The sequence below is a fragment of the Stegodyphus dumicola genome, chromosome X2 (assembly GCF_044657685.1).
Source record: "Stegodyphus dumicola isolate Sdum_Otavi_A_Nest chromosome X2, ASM4465768v1".
In the NCBI taxonomy this organism is placed as follows: Eukaryota; Metazoa; Arthropoda; class Arachnida; order Araneae; family Eresidae; genus Stegodyphus; species Stegodyphus dumicola.
In genome coordinates this window covers 10731566-10752181 of record NC_140781.1, presented here as the reverse complement: position 1 = coordinate 10752181, position 20616 = coordinate 10731566, and the positions used below count along the sequence as shown (strand labels likewise).

The 20616-nt window shown below is 34.8% G+C and overlaps 1 protein-coding gene across 2 annotated transcripts in view; it reads right to left on the bottom strand.

The window, feature by feature from the left end:
• Positions 1–412: 412 nt before the first annotated feature.
• The window catches only part of Cln3 (CLN3 lysosomal/endosomal transmembrane protein, battenin), a 175678-nt gene continuing 155474 nt past the window's right edge, over positions 413–20616 (bottom strand). For both annotated transcript variants that reach the window (XM_085809748.1, XM_085809747.1), the window contains 2 exons: positions 11075–11215; positions 413–973 (listed from right to left, as the gene is read on the bottom strand). In XM_085809748.1, the coding sequence (XP_085665874.1) occupies positions 854–973; positions 11075–11215 (261 nt within the window). In that variant the 3' untranslated portion in view covers positions 413–853. The remainder of the gene's footprint in view (positions 974–11074; positions 11216–20616) is intronic.

The window sequence follows — 20616 nt, the reverse complement described above, 5'->3', positions numbered from 1 at the left end:
ATAGAACAAAACAGCATAACTGCTAGGCACTCCAAATTAGTTTGCGCCGTCAACTTTGAACTGTCTGAGACTTTACATTTTATTTCTGGGCAGTTTTTACTATCCATGCTTTTCCATTAACTATGCTAGCACACAGTCGCTATGCCTGGTTAATCTTCACATTCCTGCATGCAGGATAACAGGAGCTTGAACTTGTGACCAGTTCAACTTACGCGTCCTTTTTATCTGATGGTAGATTTTGATGATCCTGCTGAGAAATCTGTTGCAGATTTTTTTCTCACAAAAGACAAAAAGCAAATGTAGAAACGAATACTGCATGTTTTAGTACTAGTAATGATCTCTTAAGGCAATTTATTTTTGAGTATTTTAAGGAATACCATGCATGTCAGCGAAGAAAAAATTGCACTGAAAGTTACATGCTAAAAATATGACATAATATTTATTTTGCAGCAATAATGGCATAAAATATCCATTAAGGCCTGTTCCCATTGGGGTTTATCTGAGCTAACAGAGTCAGTTACACGTGTTGACTAGCTGCACTATGCCTGCAGTTCAGATTTTCCAACTGCCCTATGGGAAAAAACTGGTTTTGGAGATGGGTCGGCTATGTTAATTGTCCCCGTTAGCTCAGATAAACCCAGTGGGAACGGCCATTTAGTGTAACAATACATATTTCTTCTGACATACATATTTTTTCTGCCATACATATTTTCCCCGGATGAAAATATCACTCCATTTTTAATACGTAATTAAATATACATATAAAATATACAATTGCTATAAATTTTTACTCTCCAAAATATAAAGAGATTAAAATATTATATTTCACAAAATATAAATGTTAAGATGATCATCACAGGAATTTACACAGTCTATCATGTACAGGCATAGAAACAATTCCAGCTAAAGCTATTCCTATAGAATCTCCAAGAGATGCTACACCCATAGAAAATTCTTTGTCTTCTTCAGCAACCTGATGAAAGGAAATATTTCAGTATTAGCTAGATATAACAAAAACCAGGTACAGTCTTATTATATTTAAACTGATGATCTATAATCCGGAATCGCCGAAGTCCCGACGAGTCCGGATTAACGACTTTTGACTACCATCCTAATAAAAAAATAGAACCGTAAGCAGGATGCATTATTGGTAAACATAATTTAATAAAAACAACTACAGTACAAAGTCTTTAATCCGGACTCGTCGGGACTTCGGCGATTCCGGATTATCGATTTTTCCGGATTATAGATCATCAGTTTAAATCTGGTAAGATGGCATGCAGAAATTATAAAATTAAAAATATGAAACCGTAATTTATGAAATAAAGAGCAATTATGATCTAAAGGGTATCAAAATTTACAAAAAAAAGCAAAGCTTAATATTTGTTTGTTTACTTTATTAAACATTTCTTTCAACGTGCGCATGCGTAAAGCATACATTACGCATAGTCGAAATTAGAAAATTGCAACCAGAAAACTATTTGATTTGTATTCGTGATATTTATAATGACGAGGAATTTAATTTAAATCATATCAAAGACGGAGTACATCGAGATGAAATACTACATTTAGTAAGCCGAATAAAATAAAAACATCTGCCTTTGGAGATAAGGATAGTCCAGTTCATTGCGCTCCGCGACGTTCCCCCCCCCGGGGCAGAGCGGCGTGAAATTGATAAACAGATTTCAGAATGGTTAGTGAAACAAAGGAGCCTTTATCCATTTTTTGCAGCAATTCCACTTTTTGTTTGATGGACATCGAAACATGCTTTCTCTTTGTTGATCCTTTGGCAGCTCCAGCATCGGAAATTCTATTTGACATGATCGAAAGTTCCAACTTACTTTTATAAAATTGCTCAAACAGTCTGCAAAAAATAATAAGCCGGATCCAATTCAAAGATTAAGGAACAACGCAATCTGCAACATTAACTGAAATAGATAATTAGATAATTTTAGCTTAGCTTATACCGTCCGTTATACACTAAACGCGCATGCGTAAACGTATTATGCGCATGCGTAAAGGTATTACGCGCATTGCGTTGACGCATGCGCAGAAAATTTGTAGCTTTGAGGTCCGGATTATAGATCATTCCGGATTATGGGTGTCCGGATTAACGACTTTTGACGGTATATGATTTTTCACGTTTACCCAGTCGTGATTTTCAATCATTTTTAACTATACACAGTTTGACGTTAAAATTCCAATATCAGTCCTCGAAGAAATAATCAGTTACTAAGAAAAATTTCAAAAATAAGTATTTATGTGTATGTATGCGTATATACACATATGAAAATCATACCATCACAACTGCATAAATTCTGTGGGGGAGATACCTTGCCAGGGTACATAAAAGGTAACTGAAGAATCGTACACTACGATCCACAATTTTCTAGAAATACGAAAGAAAAAAAAATATGACGTCACATCCGGGAGTCCGGCAAATAAACTTTATTGGAAACATGAACATTATGGCACATACATATAACATATATGCTTTACACGGGAAGATGATAAAAGTAATCATCGCGCATATCGAAGCATGCTTATGCGCGGCGTTTAATGCCTGAATGAACTTTCAGTAATGTGGTGCCAACAAAATTGAACAAAGCATGAAGATGACATCAAGACCCTAATCGCTGCTTTTACGGCTGACAATTCGGATAGGAAAACACTATTATTATTATAGAGATGACTTTCTATTTAATGATATTTGAAGGGACAATTTGAAAATAGACTGCTGAATCAAATTGTCCTCCAATTTTTGATCCATCAGTATATGCAACTGGAGATCAAGTACTCGAATTTTCATCAGATATGGGGAATTTTATTTTGCTGAAGGAAAGCGCTGGATGAATAAGATTAGGGTGAAAGCGTATAAGAGCTAAAGTATCAAGAGCTGCATTTGAAATTGAGCGACAGACTCGAGTAAAAATGCAAAGAGTTGGTCTTTGAATTTAATTTAAACATTTAATCTTTCTCACTGTCATTAGTTGTGCCCGAATTCCAGCTATATAATTTAACATTTTTAATATGACTTGTTTAGAAGAATCCGTGTTATAATGGGGATTTAAGTCCAGTTGTATCCATGCGTACGTCCTAGGTAATTAGCTACTGATGTTGTACGAAGTTTAATATTTTGTAAATGAGAAATCCAAGAGAATTTCTTGCCGATTGTTAAAAGGTACTTGATTGTTTTCACAAACTTGATCTTTTGATCATCAATTTTTAGAGTTAAGGCTTTAGTTATATTTTACCCTAGTTTATGGACTACTAAGAGAGACTTACTATGTGAGATTTACAGTTTTTGAATTTTGCAAAGTTGATTAAATATCTCAAGTTTTTCATTGCAATTATCCTGTAAAATGTCTTTCGTACGAAGGCTTGTAATAAAGGAACATCGTCTGCAAAAGCGAACATTTTTTAGTGTTCTGGCTACGAATAGGCAATGATGTTGTTGAAACTGATATTCCAGAGATCTGCACTCATGCAAGACCCCTGGGGACATCCTTTGACTTGATTACGCACAATTTCAGTGTTGTTGTAAAGAATGATGAAATTCCTGTTTCTAAAATATTCCCATGAAATCGGACACCCAAAAAGCTATTTTATCTCTTACCTTCTTTCCCACTGATTTCCGACATAAATTCTCTTCTTGCCAGAATTCCATACCACAGAATTAAAATTTCATGGATCAAAAGGCCATAGTGAGCATTTTAATAATGCGCCAGGCATATAAATTAGCCAAAGAAGCAGCTCTTAATCAAGATGGTAATGAAATCACTCTTCCATGGCCTCGCTCAAATTTCAAGTACCAACTAAAACAACGTGCTTCAAAGTCTTGGCAAGATTTGTGGAATAATGCTTCACACGGAAGACGCTCATATAACTTGATCCCTAATGTAAGTTTCGCATCTCCGTACTCGAATACTCCATTAAATTACTACTATATATCAGAATACGGACCCTTCACCACATAAATTTCTGCGCAAGAAGTAGGTTGAACTCCGATATATGCATATGTAGGGAACAGGGAACTCCTTCTCATTACACTTTCTCATGCCTCTTAACTGAGAAAATTCACATAAAATCCTAACAAACGGATCTACTGGCATTCCAAAGGTGTTTCTAATCAAAGATAAACAACAATATCCGAGGTTTGAAAAAATTATGCAACGACTCTCTTCCTACGGCCCAGGTCTTTGTCAAGTTCTCATACCGCATAAATTTAGTGAACTTTTACATCCTGTGAATATGTACAAAATCCCTCCACTTCTGAACTTTGTAAACTATAATAACCTTTTATAACTGAAATAACTCCATAGACACCTACCTATTTAGTATTATTATTACAGTTCAATATAACATTGTGTTCCCAGTTGTTATTATAGTGATCTCATTATGTTTAACTGTATATTAATAATGCTTATCTGTTATTTTTGTTACACGAAAACAGATCTTCAATTTAATTTGTGAATTTCAAATTCTATGGAGACTATATTGTAATCTCTTTATGTCCTAAATCATTATTTTTAATAAATACAAGATGCGATGCGTACGGTGGGATTGCACGATCTACTATAATAGGTAAACTAGATCATTTGGAAAGCTTCAGTTTTCCATTTCCTCAACCTTTCTTTGTAAATTATCATAAAGTTTAATTTTTTTTTAAAAAAGTAAGTGAGTATGGGAAGGCATTACCAATTTATTCATGGTACATTGCTAGTGTCCTCCATACTTTTACCTCTATCTGATCAAAGTTTATTGTATTATTAATATTAAAATTATGCATTATTTCTTTTCTACTTATAGAGCTTCTTCCTAAAATACTTTCTCAAATATGACATGAATTTTTAGCTTCTGAGGCATCTTTTAAATCGAAAAATATAAGTAAATTTATAATTAATGCTCTAGTCGGTCCACTTCAAATTAGAGCACCTTTTATTTTAATAGCGAAATACTTTAAATAGTACTTAACTTTCCCTGAATATTTCTGAAAGAGAATAAAATAAGGGCTTTTTTTTTTTTTTTAATATTATTTAAAACTTGTAACTTGGTTATTATAAAATGTAAGGGGAATAATTCTTTTAATACTTATCAGATTTTTTACCCTTAATCTCAACAATACATATTCCAAAACTCTTCTTTATTACTTTTCTTAAGTACGCATTTCATAGAATTTGCTTTACCTTTTAGCAGATTGCTTTCCAGTACGAACAATAGTTTTATAACGTAATAAATAATAGTTAATAAATAAAAATAGTTAAATAGTTTGCTTAAATAGTTTTATAACGTATTTGTCAACAGGATTTCAATTTTCATGTTTACAATTCAATGTTAAGGTTATTATACATTTAGATAATATTTAAAAATTAGATTTCCTCACAGTAACTTTCACAGTTGTTTATGAATGAATAAATCCTTCATTTCAAATACATTTATAAATAATTTAATAAATATTTACGTATTTTGCTAAAGGCAGATACATGCTTTTTGCAACTACATGCATAAACACCCATACATATTTCATATTTTTCATTTCCGGCATGCGGAAATCTTTATTTTCTGTGCATTCACTATATTTTTCGAGTAATTTACACTAATTTAACATATACCCGAAAGTTTTACATATGAAATATGGTCCGTCGATTACCCTATTTTCAAATTCTTAATAAGCTGTCTTGATGATGTGGCACGTTCACATGGTCACATCATCTTGACCGCACATGTTACTTCCGCCGAATTCGCAAATGTTTGTGTAAAACTGCATATAATTTTACAAAAATGTATTGTTACAAATCAAGGAAAAGTTAATTTATTGACATATCTGTGTGTATATTTATTAATTTTGACGAAGATTGCAGCATTTGGCGGTAATTTTATTTTTAATTAACCCAAAATAAGTAAAACGTGTAAGCCGAAAGTGATTATTTTTCAGATCTATAAAAATAACATGAGTTTAAAATGAGCAACAGTAAAGCCTTTCCTATAAAAAATTTTAAAAAATACATGTTACAATAATATGTGGATATGAAAAAATTTATTTTATTTAAAAAATTTTGGCGTTTGGAATATAAAAGTAACGAATATTCTATCAAGGGTATCGAAAGATGTATACAATTTTAAAGGTACCATAAGGCATTTTTCATTCTTTAAGCATAACATTTTTGCTAAAATTTATATTTTTGTAGTTCTAAAATTTTATAAAACAAATTCATAATCAAAATCGCTGTTGTTAGTTATCGAAAAATAACCAAGATGTGATGTTCGCGTAAATGTCACTAAACTATACAAATTGCTATTATCCATCACACTATGAATGTTTCTTTTATGCGGAAGTGTCCCGTTTTTCGGTTTGTATGGAACAGTCGTGTGTCGAAATACTATCAGAACACTGTCAAGCGAGTTTCTGAATGTAAACAAAAAACACCCGATCTGGTGACCGAAGCTTCGGAGCCAGCGCTTCAATTGTAATGCCGGTTTGGCCAATCCTTCCTTTCTTACTTCCATGCTTCTTCCAGAGTGCCATTGCACTAACGGACATTCAACGGGACATAAGAACATTCACATACGATTTATTGGTAATAATTCTATCATCGAATTTATTGTTTGATGTATTTTGGTCACATTTTTTTAATGATACGGAGGGACATATTTTCTATTTGCCGTATGGCTTTTGTGGTATTTCGTTGGTAATATGTCACGAAGTTTACTGCAGTCTCTCAATTCATGGTACCCGCACACTTTAGGCCTTTTAGGGGGACATATGCAAGCAGTTTGCGCGTGATATATTTGCTGACAAGGAGATATATGAGATACTAGAAATTACATAGCTGCTTACAGTTTTCTGGCTTGGAAAGAATAAGTAAAAAGAACAGTAAAGTAGCATATGGGTACCATCAATTCCAATTTAATCTTCCTCTATAAATTCAGTAGGAATATTAGGTACATTAGTGTCAATGGGTAAGCTTCTAATGACAACCTTAAGGTTACTACACTTGGTCAGAAACTACAAACGCAAATCAATTTTTTTTATTAAGGTAATGATCGTCTGTGGGTCTTAGTACCATTTACTTTAACAACAAAGCAACCGTCACTGGTTATGTTGGAAATAACGATTGCCTGGAATCCTTCAACTTGGCTGACTGAGCTAATTAATTAAGCAATTTTAAGATAGGTAACCTCATGCAGTTACTTATCTTCGCTTTTCTAATCTTTTTTAAGATTATATTTTTCATGAAAAACTACGAGTGCATTTTTATAGAAGAGATTAATTAAATAATGACCTTTAATAGTTAACTACATTGATTTATTAATCTATTAACTGCTATGCGCAGCATTAATTTTCTAATCATTTTCAGTTTTTGGATGTTTAAGTTTCTTTCTTGCTTTTTATTTAGCAAAAATTAATTAATTTAAAAATATGAAGTACAGAGGTAAAAAATATTCCTCATACTTTCTTGCGCTCGCGAATCGTTATGCGAATATATATTTACAACTTTTAAAGCCCCAGAAACATTACTGCGATGTTATCCTCATGCGATGTCTTGTTAAGTGTTTTACAGTTTACCAAGATATTTTCTAAGATGACGTTTTTAAACTGCGATGTTTCTGAACCGCTTTATTTTCAAAGACTATGCTTTATACCACGATGTTTCAGAAATTCCATGTTTTTCCCTTGCTTTTCTCTCACGATGTTGCGCACGACGATGTTTTCGGCTTGCGTTGTTTTATTCGCGAAGCTTTTGTCGCGATGTTTTCCGCAGATAACGTTGCATCATGTCTGAGATGTATAATTCTTGTATGAACTGCCTCCTATTCTTCTCTTATATGAAGGGAGATCAGACTTGACAATACATTAACAGCGTTTGTTGCTGTTGTTCTGTACGCTTTGTATAAATTAAATGTGAATGAATTTTTGATCATTAGAAGCATTTGTTTCTCCCCTCTCCCCATTGGTTGCGACCACACTGCAGCGGCGTATAACGCTATTTTATTTTTTTAATAACTGTGGTATATAGTATTTTCTGTACGTCGGGTTAGGCCCTCAATTCATTCCTTGAAATTGCTTTGTTTTCCTGGCTACTGCACTAACTTTTGTAAGGCTTGGATATGTGGAACGCAAGTGAGACCTTGATCCCGCACCTGAACAAGGCATTTCCTTTTATGTACTATCTTAATGTTTTGCTTTGCAATGTAATGCGTGGGCGCCTGGTAGGGTTTGTTTTTTGTTTGGGGATAATAAGACACACAGTTTTTTCGATTGAGATTTCTAATTCATGGTTTTTGCAGAAGTCAGAAAATTTTGCACACATTGCTGTGCCGAAGTTTTCTATTTCATTTCTCGTGGGACCTTTGACAAGAAGAACTACATCGTCAACATAAGCAATCAAGCTGATATGTTCTGGCCAATTAGCGTCAAGTATAAAATAGAATGTTAAGTTCCACAAAATAAGGACCCGCGCAAAAAACTTGTTGGAAGCCTCCTGGATTTTGGAAATAATTCTGCTGTTCTGTACTATTGTTAATGAGCGGTTTGTCAGATAACTTATAAAAGTTTTGTAGAGTTTGGGTGGACATTGGCAGCTTTGAGTGCTCCTTTCATAGCCGGCCAGCGTACCGTATTGAAGGCGCTTGGAAGATAATTGAAATAAAGGTTGCGTGGAGATCAGCGTTTCTGTTACCTTGAATTTTTTTCCGCATAATATAATATTAAGAGCATTAATCATAGAAAGGCCACTTCAAAAGCTATATTGTTTTGGGGTAATGTTATTATTACTATAGAGGTTATACCTTAGTCTGTTGATGAGCAGATTTTCATATATTTTGCCAAGAGCTGGACGAAGACAAGTAGGACGTATAGAGTGTGGCGTTTTGATACTAGATAGAATAACTACTGTATGTAGAGCACCCAACCTTGAAATATGAAAAACCAGGAAGGCATTTTCATGCTTCACTGGCAACGTGACTTAAAAAGATCAACACATTTCACTCAAGATCAGTTGGTAATACACCACTTCAATAATTCAACTCGTTAAAACATAATTCTGAGATAAAATATTTTTAATTATGTTTTAAAATATTTATTTTATTTTAGGTTCCCTGTACCGTCATTTCATTTTTAATGGTCTTAAAATTTTTTACTGATGAAAATGCACACAGAAAAGATAAAATCTTTCATTTATCTGTAACATCCTAACTAAAATAAACTTCCTTGAAAGCTAGAATACTGAAGAACTAGCTAGCGACTAGTCGCTAAGTTCTTGTGAGTTAGAAAGAACTCTGGAGAAGGGTTAAATTACCCTTTTATTCCAACTCAAAATATATTTACGGATGGCCTCTCTCGGGCGTAAAAGAAGCCTCCACTTTGGCTTTAACACAAAATAGAAAATATAACACTAATCTAATGCTAAATAAAATTAACCAGCCAAAGTTGCACGGAATCAAACTCGCGGCGTTGGCTCTTAATTAAGGATAACCGGCGTAAGCTAGCAGGCACGTATTAAGTACGGCCGTAGAATAGTAAGATTAAACTAATTGTAACAATGCGGCCAAAAGGCAGAACACACTCTCCTACTGAAGTAACTCAAACCTCAGCTTAAATACTTGTTTCTAACTTATTTGCATAAATTGTAATCCTGAAAACTAATTCTGGTAGGGAACGTAAGTGAGAAACTAGAAGATAAAGAAAAGGCTTATTCCAAAATAAAAATTTCTATTAGAAAAATAAAGTAAAAACTTGCATATCAAAGTGCTTTTGTTCACGATAAAAATACAACTTGTAACTAATGTATATTTAACCATGAGGATAAACTTAGTTGTCTACCGTTTAAAAATTTAAAGCAAAAGTAAACATTAATATTTGCCAATTAAAGATCCGTTAAACGTTTAGGAAATACTTTATAAATCTCTTTAATGCATTAAAAAGAGACCAGGTCGAACAAAAATTGCTCAGAAAAATTAAGCTGGAAATTCACCCGGGGAAAAAATATAACTTACACAATTTTCATTTTCATTAAGGGATTAAAAATACGATAAAAGCCCTAACGCTTTTCAGAACTTGTTATCAAACTTTACTTCACGGCAATTCCTTTTCTATTTTACACTTAGTGATCAACAGTTCTCATAAAACAGCAGGCTTCTAAACTATTGCATATAACTGAAACAGTTTAAATCCAGAAAAATTAAAAGCTGAGAGATCTCGGAGTGCTGGCAGAATAATGGAAGTTGAGATGAGAAACCAGAAATTTTCAAGTTAGCCAATCAGTGCTAATCCGGGTATACCAGTGATTGTTATTTACATTTCCTTTACACACATTTCATAAAATTAGAAATTTTTATAATGAATCAAATACAAAACAGCGATCAAGGATTTTTCTACTTTAAGAAAAAGTTAACGACTTAAATCCTTCAAGAATTAGTTTACTATACTTTTTATAACAGAAGCAATGCATAATATAATATATAGAACTAAATTATGGTTAATGGGTACCTCCAAAAGACTTAAACAGACATAAAATTCACACTATTCAAAAACATATTCGCATACAATGGTGTAGCTCGGGTGGGGCAAGGGGGGTCATTTAACTCGGGTGCAGCTTTCTGGGGGCGCCAAATTGATGTTACGAAATTTTAGAATGAAATGTTTTCCATTCTTGGCACAGAGAAAGGGGCGCAAAATCTTCAGTTGTCCCCGGGCGCTGAGAACCCTAGCTGCGCTCCTGTTCGCATATTATGCAAATGTGCTACCACATATTTCAGAAAATAACTTACTATATTCTCATTTTTATTTATTTATTCTACCTAGCAGCAGAATAATCTTGAAACTAAGGTTCAGCCAAAATGTCTCTTATTTTCATTGAAGTTAAAAATAATTCCTTAACTGATATCAAAAAATATTTCCTTAAGTAAACAAATGATTTTCATTTTCATTCAAATAAAATATTTTCTTAAACTGAAAACACATAAATAAAATATTTTTGGTTCTCTATGGTTGCTAAGGTTTAAAAATTTATTTTAACTAATGCAATGAGGAAAAAGTAATTAAAATTTTAAAAAGCAAGTATTTTTCTCTTACCTCTGATGATATTCTGTAAAATGTGTTAACATATGCACATCCACCTAGTAGGCCTTCATAAAATATTAGAGCAAGTACAATCCATATACTTGGGATAAATGAAAAGTAAATCTGTAGCAATAATATTATCATATTGAAGATCTGAAATAATAAAATACAGTAATTCCATTATATTAACTAATTCATAAAAAATTTCAAAATTCCATGTTAAAAATTCTGCATCTCAAGAATAAATAAACAATGCAGTAGTAATGAGAATATGGGGGTACAAGTATCAAAGCACTTATTAGGCATTGTTTATTAACATTTGTTAGGTTTATCTACTTATTTTTAAATAATACACTCATGGACAAAAAAATTAGCGCACCAAGAAATAATTGCGGGATCGTAACGAAGCTTGCAATGAAGGTACATGTCGGGGAGATATGCAAATGATTAGAAATGCAGCGTGATTACGCATTACGTATAGCTGGTAGAGGGCGTTGAACGTCGTACTCTGTGGAGTACAAAACAGGTAACCAAAGCTTGTTTGAGTGCGCTGAATCATTTACAAAGGAAGAGCTGAGGTAGACATGCCATTACGCGGCGTTCGAAGACAATATGAGCAGTTTGAGAGGGGGAGAATCGTCGGGATGATGTAAACTGGGTGGTCAGCTAGGCGAGTAGCTCGTCAATTAGGCCGCTCTGATTGTGTTGTGAGGAGGTGTTGGGACCAGTGGACCAGAGAGATGTCATGTACACGAAGACCAGGCTCAGGACGCTCTCGACAGACCAGTCGTCGAGAAGAAGCCACATCGTAAGAAATGCACGCGTAAAGCCAACTGCTTCATCGGCCGCCATCCAGGCACAGGTAGCACTTTCACTAGGGGCCCTGTGTCTTCTCCAACCATACGAAGGCGCCTGGCTGAAGGACAGTTGGTATCGCGGCACCCATTACGTGTGCTGCCCTTGATGCCCGCCCATCGACGCCTCCGTTTGGAGTGGTGCCGAGCACGAGGAAACTGGACTGCAGCGGAATGGAACCAGGTCGTCTTTAGCGACGAATCAAAATTCAATCTCGGCAGTGATGACAATCGTGTTCGTGTGTGAAGAGCCTGTGGTGAACGCCTCAATCCTGCCATTGCTGTACAGCGACAATCGCTCCCACAGCTGGTGTGATGGTATGGGGTGCCATTGCCTACAATGCACGGTCACCTGTAGTATTGTTTCGTGGCACCATGACAGCCTAGCGGTATGTTCATGAAATCCTGCAACCACATGTGTTGCCACTCATGCAAAGGCTCCCAGGAGCCATGTTTCAACAAGACAGTGCTGGGCCTCATACGGCAAGGGTGTCACAAGACTGTCTCCGCACTGTTACTACCCTTCCTTGGCCTGCGCGATTCCCAGATTTGGCTCCAATCGAGCATATCTGGGATAATTTGGGACGACGAGTTAGGCATCCCACGAGTTTGACCGAACTAGAGTCAAGGTTACTGAAAATATGGAACGAAATGTCTCAAGACATCATACAGAACTTGTATGACTCAATGCCCGATCGTATCGCATCGTGCATTTCGCGCTAGAGGGGATTCAACGGATTATTAACTCCTCCGTTCTTTTGCCTTTTTCTCTGAAATAAATTATTCTTTTTCTTTGATTTTCTTATCATTTACTTATATCAAAGTAGTCATTACGTATGTAAAATTTCGTTTCATTTTGACGACTCCTTCTTGGTGCGCTAACATTTTTGTCCATGAGTGTAGTTCATTTTAAGTTTGACTACCTTTCCTATTACTCTCTTTCCACCTACGCTTTTCATGCCAGAATGTAAGTGAGATAGCGAGAGTTTATTCAGACTACGTTTAAAAAGAAGTGCTATTTAAGTAAGAGTTTTGAAAGTTAGTTTTAGTGCATGTCTGCCTATTCTAGGCCACGTTGTGCTGTGGTTGTTAGTGACTTGAGTTAGCGGCGTTGAGTGTTTCTAGCCATTTGACTTTGTCTCGTCGGTTTACTACCAACCAGAGAACTTCCTGTGCGCTTAAGTATTCCGTGAGCCTTTAGGCTAATCTACCACACCGAGAAATTGTTATTTGTTACGTATTTCTGTTAAGCTAGAAGTGCTTATGTAAACCCAAGTTGGGTCATTTGTTGTGTTCGAATAAAAGGGTCTTATACACCAATCTTCTGATTTCTGTTTTGTTTCAGAAGGCTAGAAGATAATTCTTCAAGAGTCCTTTTAAAGTCTATAGTTTATGTTTCTAAAGAGGCATAGATTTTATACATTTATCAAAACTGTTAAAAGATACTGATGATTTTTTGAATCTATACTGCTTGACAACTGCTAAGGAATAGCACGATATTTTGGCACACTAAATGACTGAACGCAGAAGATCTAATTTAGAGCTATAGAAGATCTATAAACAAAATGATGGTTGTAAAATTCTTCAAATTACAAAGACTTAAATGGGCTGTTTATCTGGCCGGAATGCATGAAGATCAGTGATAAAAGAAAATCTTTCTGGCAAAGTCCATGGGAAACAGACCTCTGGGTAGACTTCCAGTGAGATGGCTCGTTTGTGGTAAAAATGACCTAAACATTCTTAAGGTCAAAAACTGGAAAACAGTTGCCAAAAGCAAAGATGGCTGGAGAAGGCCAAGGCTTACCCTGGAATGTCGAACCAATGAAGGAAAATGATAAAATGCACATTGCTCTAGAAAACAAAACATCTCAAATCTGCAGGAATGAAACTATGGCACTGTTGCGTGCGTACAGGTTCGCAACAGATTGAATGCACACAGGTCCAATGATAGGTGGATAAAATTTATTTTTTATCAAAAGAAACATTTCAGAGTTCTGGAACTTTCCCCAGATATAATCGTATAGGTTTTCACAGTATCACAAAGTACAATCAGTAGTTAACACTTGAAACTACTAAGAACGTTAAACACAATGCAAGCAAAGCGCATCTAAAAGGCGAAACTCTCAATGCTCCGAAGGCGCTCTGAACTGCTCACAGCTACAACTGAGAGAAGATGCTCTGTCCGGTTTTATACACCGGAAAGAGCATCTTCTTATTTTTCTTCCGGCCGCCGAGATATTTCTAGTACTTTCTGCTTCTCGAAGTTTACAACTTATTGGTTAGCTAATTTGTATTAATTAGTTTCTTTAATTAATATGTTTAATGTTTTAATCAGTATTATGTTTTGTTGACCTAACAGTTTTGATTTTTGCGGTTCTGTTAATGAAAATATTCTTTAGATAGTACAATTATTGGCGACATAGAGCGTCCAATTTAACAAGTTCTGACAGTGACCCTGATTTTTTTTATTTCTTAACCCTCTCGCTGCGCATCCCGCGATTTCCACGGGAAGCGCAAATGTAGCAAAAATTGCGCAACCCGCGATTTCCCGCGCGGGGATGAATTTTTGCCAACTCTGCAACCCGCTCTTTTCCCGTTCAAGGTTTCCTTTCGGCTTTTCGTGCTGGCTTTAGTTTTCCTCAAAATTTTGATCGGAGGTCGATCAGCGGTAAGCTAACGTGGTTGCCGCTGATTGGCCGATGACGTCAAGATCGACGGGTTGGCCGAGTATAATATATATGTACGCCGGTATCGGCGAATGTTCTTGTTCTCTTGTGTGATTATCAGTTAGCATTATGCTAGTTTTGCTTTCAATCAAATGATTTTAAATGTAAAGGCTACAGTGTTAGCTCTTTTATTTTATTTACGGAATAAAGCATGAATTTTATTTAGTTTAGTCTTAGCTTTATTTGAGGGAAGCAAATTATGCTTTGCCTTATCACCACTGCCAACAGGATTATGGGCCCAGCGCCAACAGCTAATCAGTCATCCAGTTCAACTCAGCATTGAAGGAATGTAGGTGAAGAGGGCCGTTTTCCACGAAAAGAAGCTGACCTGTCTTAGAAGTTTGTTCAAGTCGTTGTGCTCACAATTAATTGAAGATGTCATTACTACCTGAAGATTTTGAGTTGTTAAACCATGACAACTGGGATCGATGGAAAGTCGACATGAAAATGCTGTTACTGGATAGAAATTGTTGGAGCTTCATAGAAGACAAAGAAGAAGAATTAGATAAAAGTGCAACAAGGCGTGAAAAGCAGGAGTTCACACTGAGGGAGAACAGAGCCTTCACTACATTATATTACGGAATTAAAGCTGAGTTCAGGCCGCTGATACAAGAATGTTCAAGTGGTAAAGAAGCCTGGGAAGTTCTACAGAAGCAATTCGAACTCAAAACAAGAGCAAGGACAATTTAGTTACTGGATGAATTTTTTAGTATTAGATATACGCAAAATGAAGAAATAGGATTATTTATCGCGAGGATAAGAATGACTGCAAAGAAGTTGGCTGAAGCTGGCAGATCTTTTTAAAGGATTCCAGGCAATAAGATTACCCCAGGAATACTCCGGCATTGTACAGTTGATATATAGGTGGAAGGACGAAGATTTTACGCTGGAAAGAATTGCTCAAGAGCTGGTAAGGGAAGAAAGCCGACTTCGCCAGGTAAACGCCGATTTAGAAGACAGCAAGGTAAGCGTGTTTAATACTATTAGTTTAAACGCAGGGAAAGATAAAGTTGAAAATAAAACTAAATCTAAGAAAAAAATGGGGAATATGAGAAAAGGACCTTGTTTCAGATGTCATAAATTTGGGCACTTAATTGCTCAATGTAAAGAAAATGTAAGTAAAAATCAGAAGTTTAAAATAGACGATAAAAATGGACAGTTTAAAGATAAAGAATTAATGTTAGTAGAAAATTATGTAACAACTACAGATAAAGGAGGTAACGCAGATAAATTTAATTGGGTCGTAGATACTGCAGCTACAACTCATTTCTGTAATAATAGAAATTTAATGACAAATTTCGAATAAATAAACGATATACGTATGTCTTTAGCTGTAGGAAATTGTGAAAGTAAAGTACTAGGAAAGGGAACTGTCAAATTTGCAGTAAAAGTAGGCAATCGAATAAATTGGATTGAGTTAGATAATGTGTTATATAACCCAAATCTAAGAAGAAATTTATTATCGGGAGCAAGGTTAGAAAAGGCTGGTGCTCATTTTGTGATTTCAAAAGGGAAGATGTGGATATACTTTAATAATTGGGATAGATTATGCTACGCTAAACGATATGACGGACTTTATCACGTGAAACCATTTAGATATGCAACAGGTAAAAGGGAAGCTGGTTACGGTACAGAAATTGGAAAGTTAAATAAAGTAGACGATGCAATGCTATGGCATCGGAGATTTAGCCACGTAAAATTTGATTATATTAAGAAAACTAGTAAGAATCAAAGCGTGAAAGGGTTACCAGAAATTGAAAAACCAATAGAGAGGTGTAAATCGTGTATTATTGCTAAATCTAGTAGAATAACTTTTAAATCTGTTCCGAAGAGATCGGATAAACCATTGCAGTTGGTTTATTTAGACGTTTGTGGCCCACTACCAGTTCCATCTAAGGGTGGGAGTAAATATTTGCTTGCTATTGTAGATGACTATAGTAGATTAGTAACAGTGTATTGTATGAAAAATAAAAACGAATCGTTCTACAACTTTAAGAATTATCATAGGCAAATGGAAAGACTGACGAATAGAAAATTAATAAGTATACGCACCGATAATGGTGGGGAATTCTGTAATAGGCAATTCGAAAGGTACTTAGCCGAAAATGGAATTATTGTTGAACGCACGAACGCGTACACCCCAGAAGAGAACGGTGTGTGTGAACGTTTTAACCGAACGGCATTAGACGCAGTTAAAGCTATGCTTAATGATGGTAAAATGGGAAGAGAATGGTGGGCAGAAGCTCTTGGCTGTTTCGTACATACGTGGAACAGAGTATGCCATAAAAGCAACCGAACCCCTTATGAAATGTTCCTAAATAGAAAACCCAGTGTTGTTTATTTCAAAGTATTTGGTTGTAAAGCCTATGTTGGCGTGCCAAAACAGATTAGGAATAAATTAGAAATGAGGTGCAAAGAAGGAATCATGGTAGGATATGCGAAGGAAACTAGGGGTTATAGGATATGGCTGTCAGAAGAACGCAAATTAATAGAAACCTGTAATGTGAAGTTCGATGAAAAACTGTATGCAGCAAATGGCATCCTGGAACAGAAATCAAAACCTAAATTTAAAAGACTAGAGGAATCTGAGCTATTAGCAGAATCAGATGAAGAACAGGAAATTTCTAGAGAAGAAATAAAGTTGTCAGATGACAAATCTACTCCGAAAGAAGTATCAGACTTAAACTGGCAAAGAAAAGCAGTTAAAAGGCCAGATGGAACACGTACAGACATATATTATTATGTAGAGGGAACAGACACCCGTTTTAGATCCTATAATGATATTGAAAAGTATTGTGAGGCAAGAAATATTAAATATGAAAAAGATAAGTTCGATTTTAGTGGAAAAAACGAATACTCGGGGAAAGTTAATTTCGTAGAACAGGAGACTAGCTCTGTGTCTGAAGAGGCAAATTCCGTAGAAATAGTTATCCCACAAAATTTTAAAGAAGCACGAAAATCAGTAAATGCCGAAGAATGGGATAAGGCAATGAAAGAAGAAATCGACACAATAAAGAAAAGAAAGGTTTGGGAATTAGTCGAAAAGCCAGAAAATAAAACTATAATAGGAAACAAATGGGTCTATACGCTAAAAAGAAATGAAAAGAATCAAGTGGTTAGATACAAAGCACGCTTAGTAGCACAGGGATTCAGGCAGAAAAGAGGTGAAGATTTTGATGACATTTACAGTCCTGTAGTAAATGTTTCAATCATAAGAATATTTTTCACTATACTGGTATGTTTATATGGATGGACTAATTGTCAGTTAGATGTAAAGAACGCATATTTATATGCAAACCTAAATGAGAAAATATATATGACCCAACCAGAGGGATTTATCGAAGAGAAAAATAAAGTGTGTTTATTACACAAGGCTATTTACGGTCTACATCAAAGCGGCCGTGAATGGTTTTGTGAATTTGAAAGTACTTTAGAAAATCTACATTTTAAGAAAATACAATGGTGTGATTGTGTTTATAAGGGTTCAAATGTAATTCTCTTGTTATATGTAGATGATATTGTGATTTTTAGTAAAGATCAATATAGTATAGATAAAGTAATTTCACAGCTGAGTAAGTTTTTTGATCTTCAAGTATTAGGCAAAACTAAAACGTTACTTGGAAAAAGAAATTCTTAGAGAATGAGAATGGGGTTTTTATACATCAGCAAAAATATATCGAAGAAATTTTTGAAAAATTTAAACATTTCCAGATACCAATAACTTCACTTCCCATAGCTAAGGGCACTATTCTTACAAAATTAGATTGTCCATCTACAAGTGCAGAAGTTGCGGAAATGCATACATTACCCTTTAGAAATCTGTTAGGATGTTTAGTTTTTGTAGCTAACAGGACAAGGCCTGATATTACATATGCAGTGAATATCTTATCACAATTTCAGGGGAATCCTGGAATTAGGCATTGGGAAGCATTATTGAAATTGCTTGGTTATCTCAATAGTACTAAATTATATAAGTTAAACTTATCGAAGATTAAACATCTAAATTTATATTGTTATTCAGATGCTGATTATGCAAGTAATAGAGATGACCGCGTGTCCATGGGAGGATTTATATTATATTTAGATGAAGTATCGGTAATCTGGAAAACTGTTAAACAAAAATGTGTAAGTTAATCAACCATGGAAGCGGAGTATATCGCCTTACCTGAAGCAGCGAAGGAATTAATGTGGACGAAAAATGTCTTACAAGATGAAATTTTAAAGTTTAATTTAAGAGAGTGTAAACTATTTTGTGATAACAAGTCTGCCATTGATTTTTCTAGATCGCCAATAGAAAATCGCCGAACTAAGCACATAGACGTAAAATATCACTTTGTTAGAAGACTAGTAAATGATGGAGTGTTTGACCTTGAATTTATCACCAGTAAATTAAATACTGCCGACTTATTTACAAAAGCAGCGACTGCTGTTAATTTAAGAAAGTTTTGTTTAGATGTTTTCAGTGTTTAAAGACAATAAGTGTTTTCGTATAATAGAATTGAACTATGAACTTCTGTGAAAGTTTTGTTTTTGTCTTTGCATGGGGAAAAGAGGGCCGTTTGTTGGCTTTAGTTTTCCTCATGCAAATTTTGATCGGAGGTCGATCGGCGGTAAGCTAACGTGGTTGCCGCTGATTGGCCGATGACGTCAAGATCGACGGGTTGGCCGAGTATAATATATATGTACGCCGGTATCGGCGAATGTTCTTGTTCTCTTGTGTGATTATCGGTTAGCATTATGCTAGTTTTGCTTTCAATCAAATGATTTTAAATGTAAAGGCTACAGTGTTAGCTCTTTTATTTTATTTACGGAATAAAGCATGAATTTTATTTAGTTTAGTCTTAGCTTTATTTAAGGGAAGCAAATTATGCTTTGCCTTATCACCACTGCCAACATTTCGGTGATGTTTAATTGTTTATTTAGATGTGTGCTAACAGATGGCGTTAGTTGCCCACAATTCTGCCAAACATACAAGAATATGTAATGTAGCATTTTGCGCGCGCTTTTCAGAGCTCAAAGATGTCTGGCAGGAAGCGTTTCGCGAGTGATATAACATATTCCTAACCATACTTCCGACACTGATAGTAGTTCTGACTCTGACTTCAAGTATATTGAAGATAGTTATTGCGAAACTGATGAGAATTTCTCGGATTCCTCTGCAGATAGTGATGAATCTGAAAATTCAGTTTCCATTGAAAATGTTCGACAGTGGTGCAAAATTGATATGCAAAATATTTTAATTAGTACATATGTTTTGCTTTTGTATTTTATAAAATAAATCATGATTTAAACAATATTAATTTTCAAAATTTTCCTTTTATATCATTATTCTTCAATTTCAGTATTCTGACAATCGTTTTCTATGATCTAATTCTATATTGAAAAATACACTTTTACAAAATTTTTTTGTATATTTTAACTCCAAAACTATTTTGAACCTATCTTAATAAAAAAAACTACGCAGTGAGAGGATTAAAAGCTGCTAAACTATTTTTTAACTTTCTATTTATGATTAGTTCATCAATTCTGTTTATTATCGCTATTTGTTAATTTAAAATATAATTTTGCCACACATATTTTTAATTACTGTATTCATTTAATTAAAAGAGAAACATTCCAATGTGAAAATTAAAAGTAGGTAAAAAAGAACAGCCTTACATTGGCGTAGATTTAGAATAAAATCGCTATCAGTTACGAGATCGATTTGACATATGTTCCTTTTCTTCAAGAGCAAAGAATTTTTTGTTCCTGAAAAGGGATACTGGAGAGCATATTCCTCAACCAAAGAATATTACATTTTAGAATTATGCAATGAAATATGAATATTTATTAAAAAAAAAGAAAGTGAAAAAAAAGGATCAGGGACAGAATACTGCACTTCCAAATTTTAATTTAAAAAGGGGACAGGATAGGGTACGGTTGCATAAGCCTTACCCCTTAAGAAAAAATAGGTATAAATCGTAGGATCTATGAA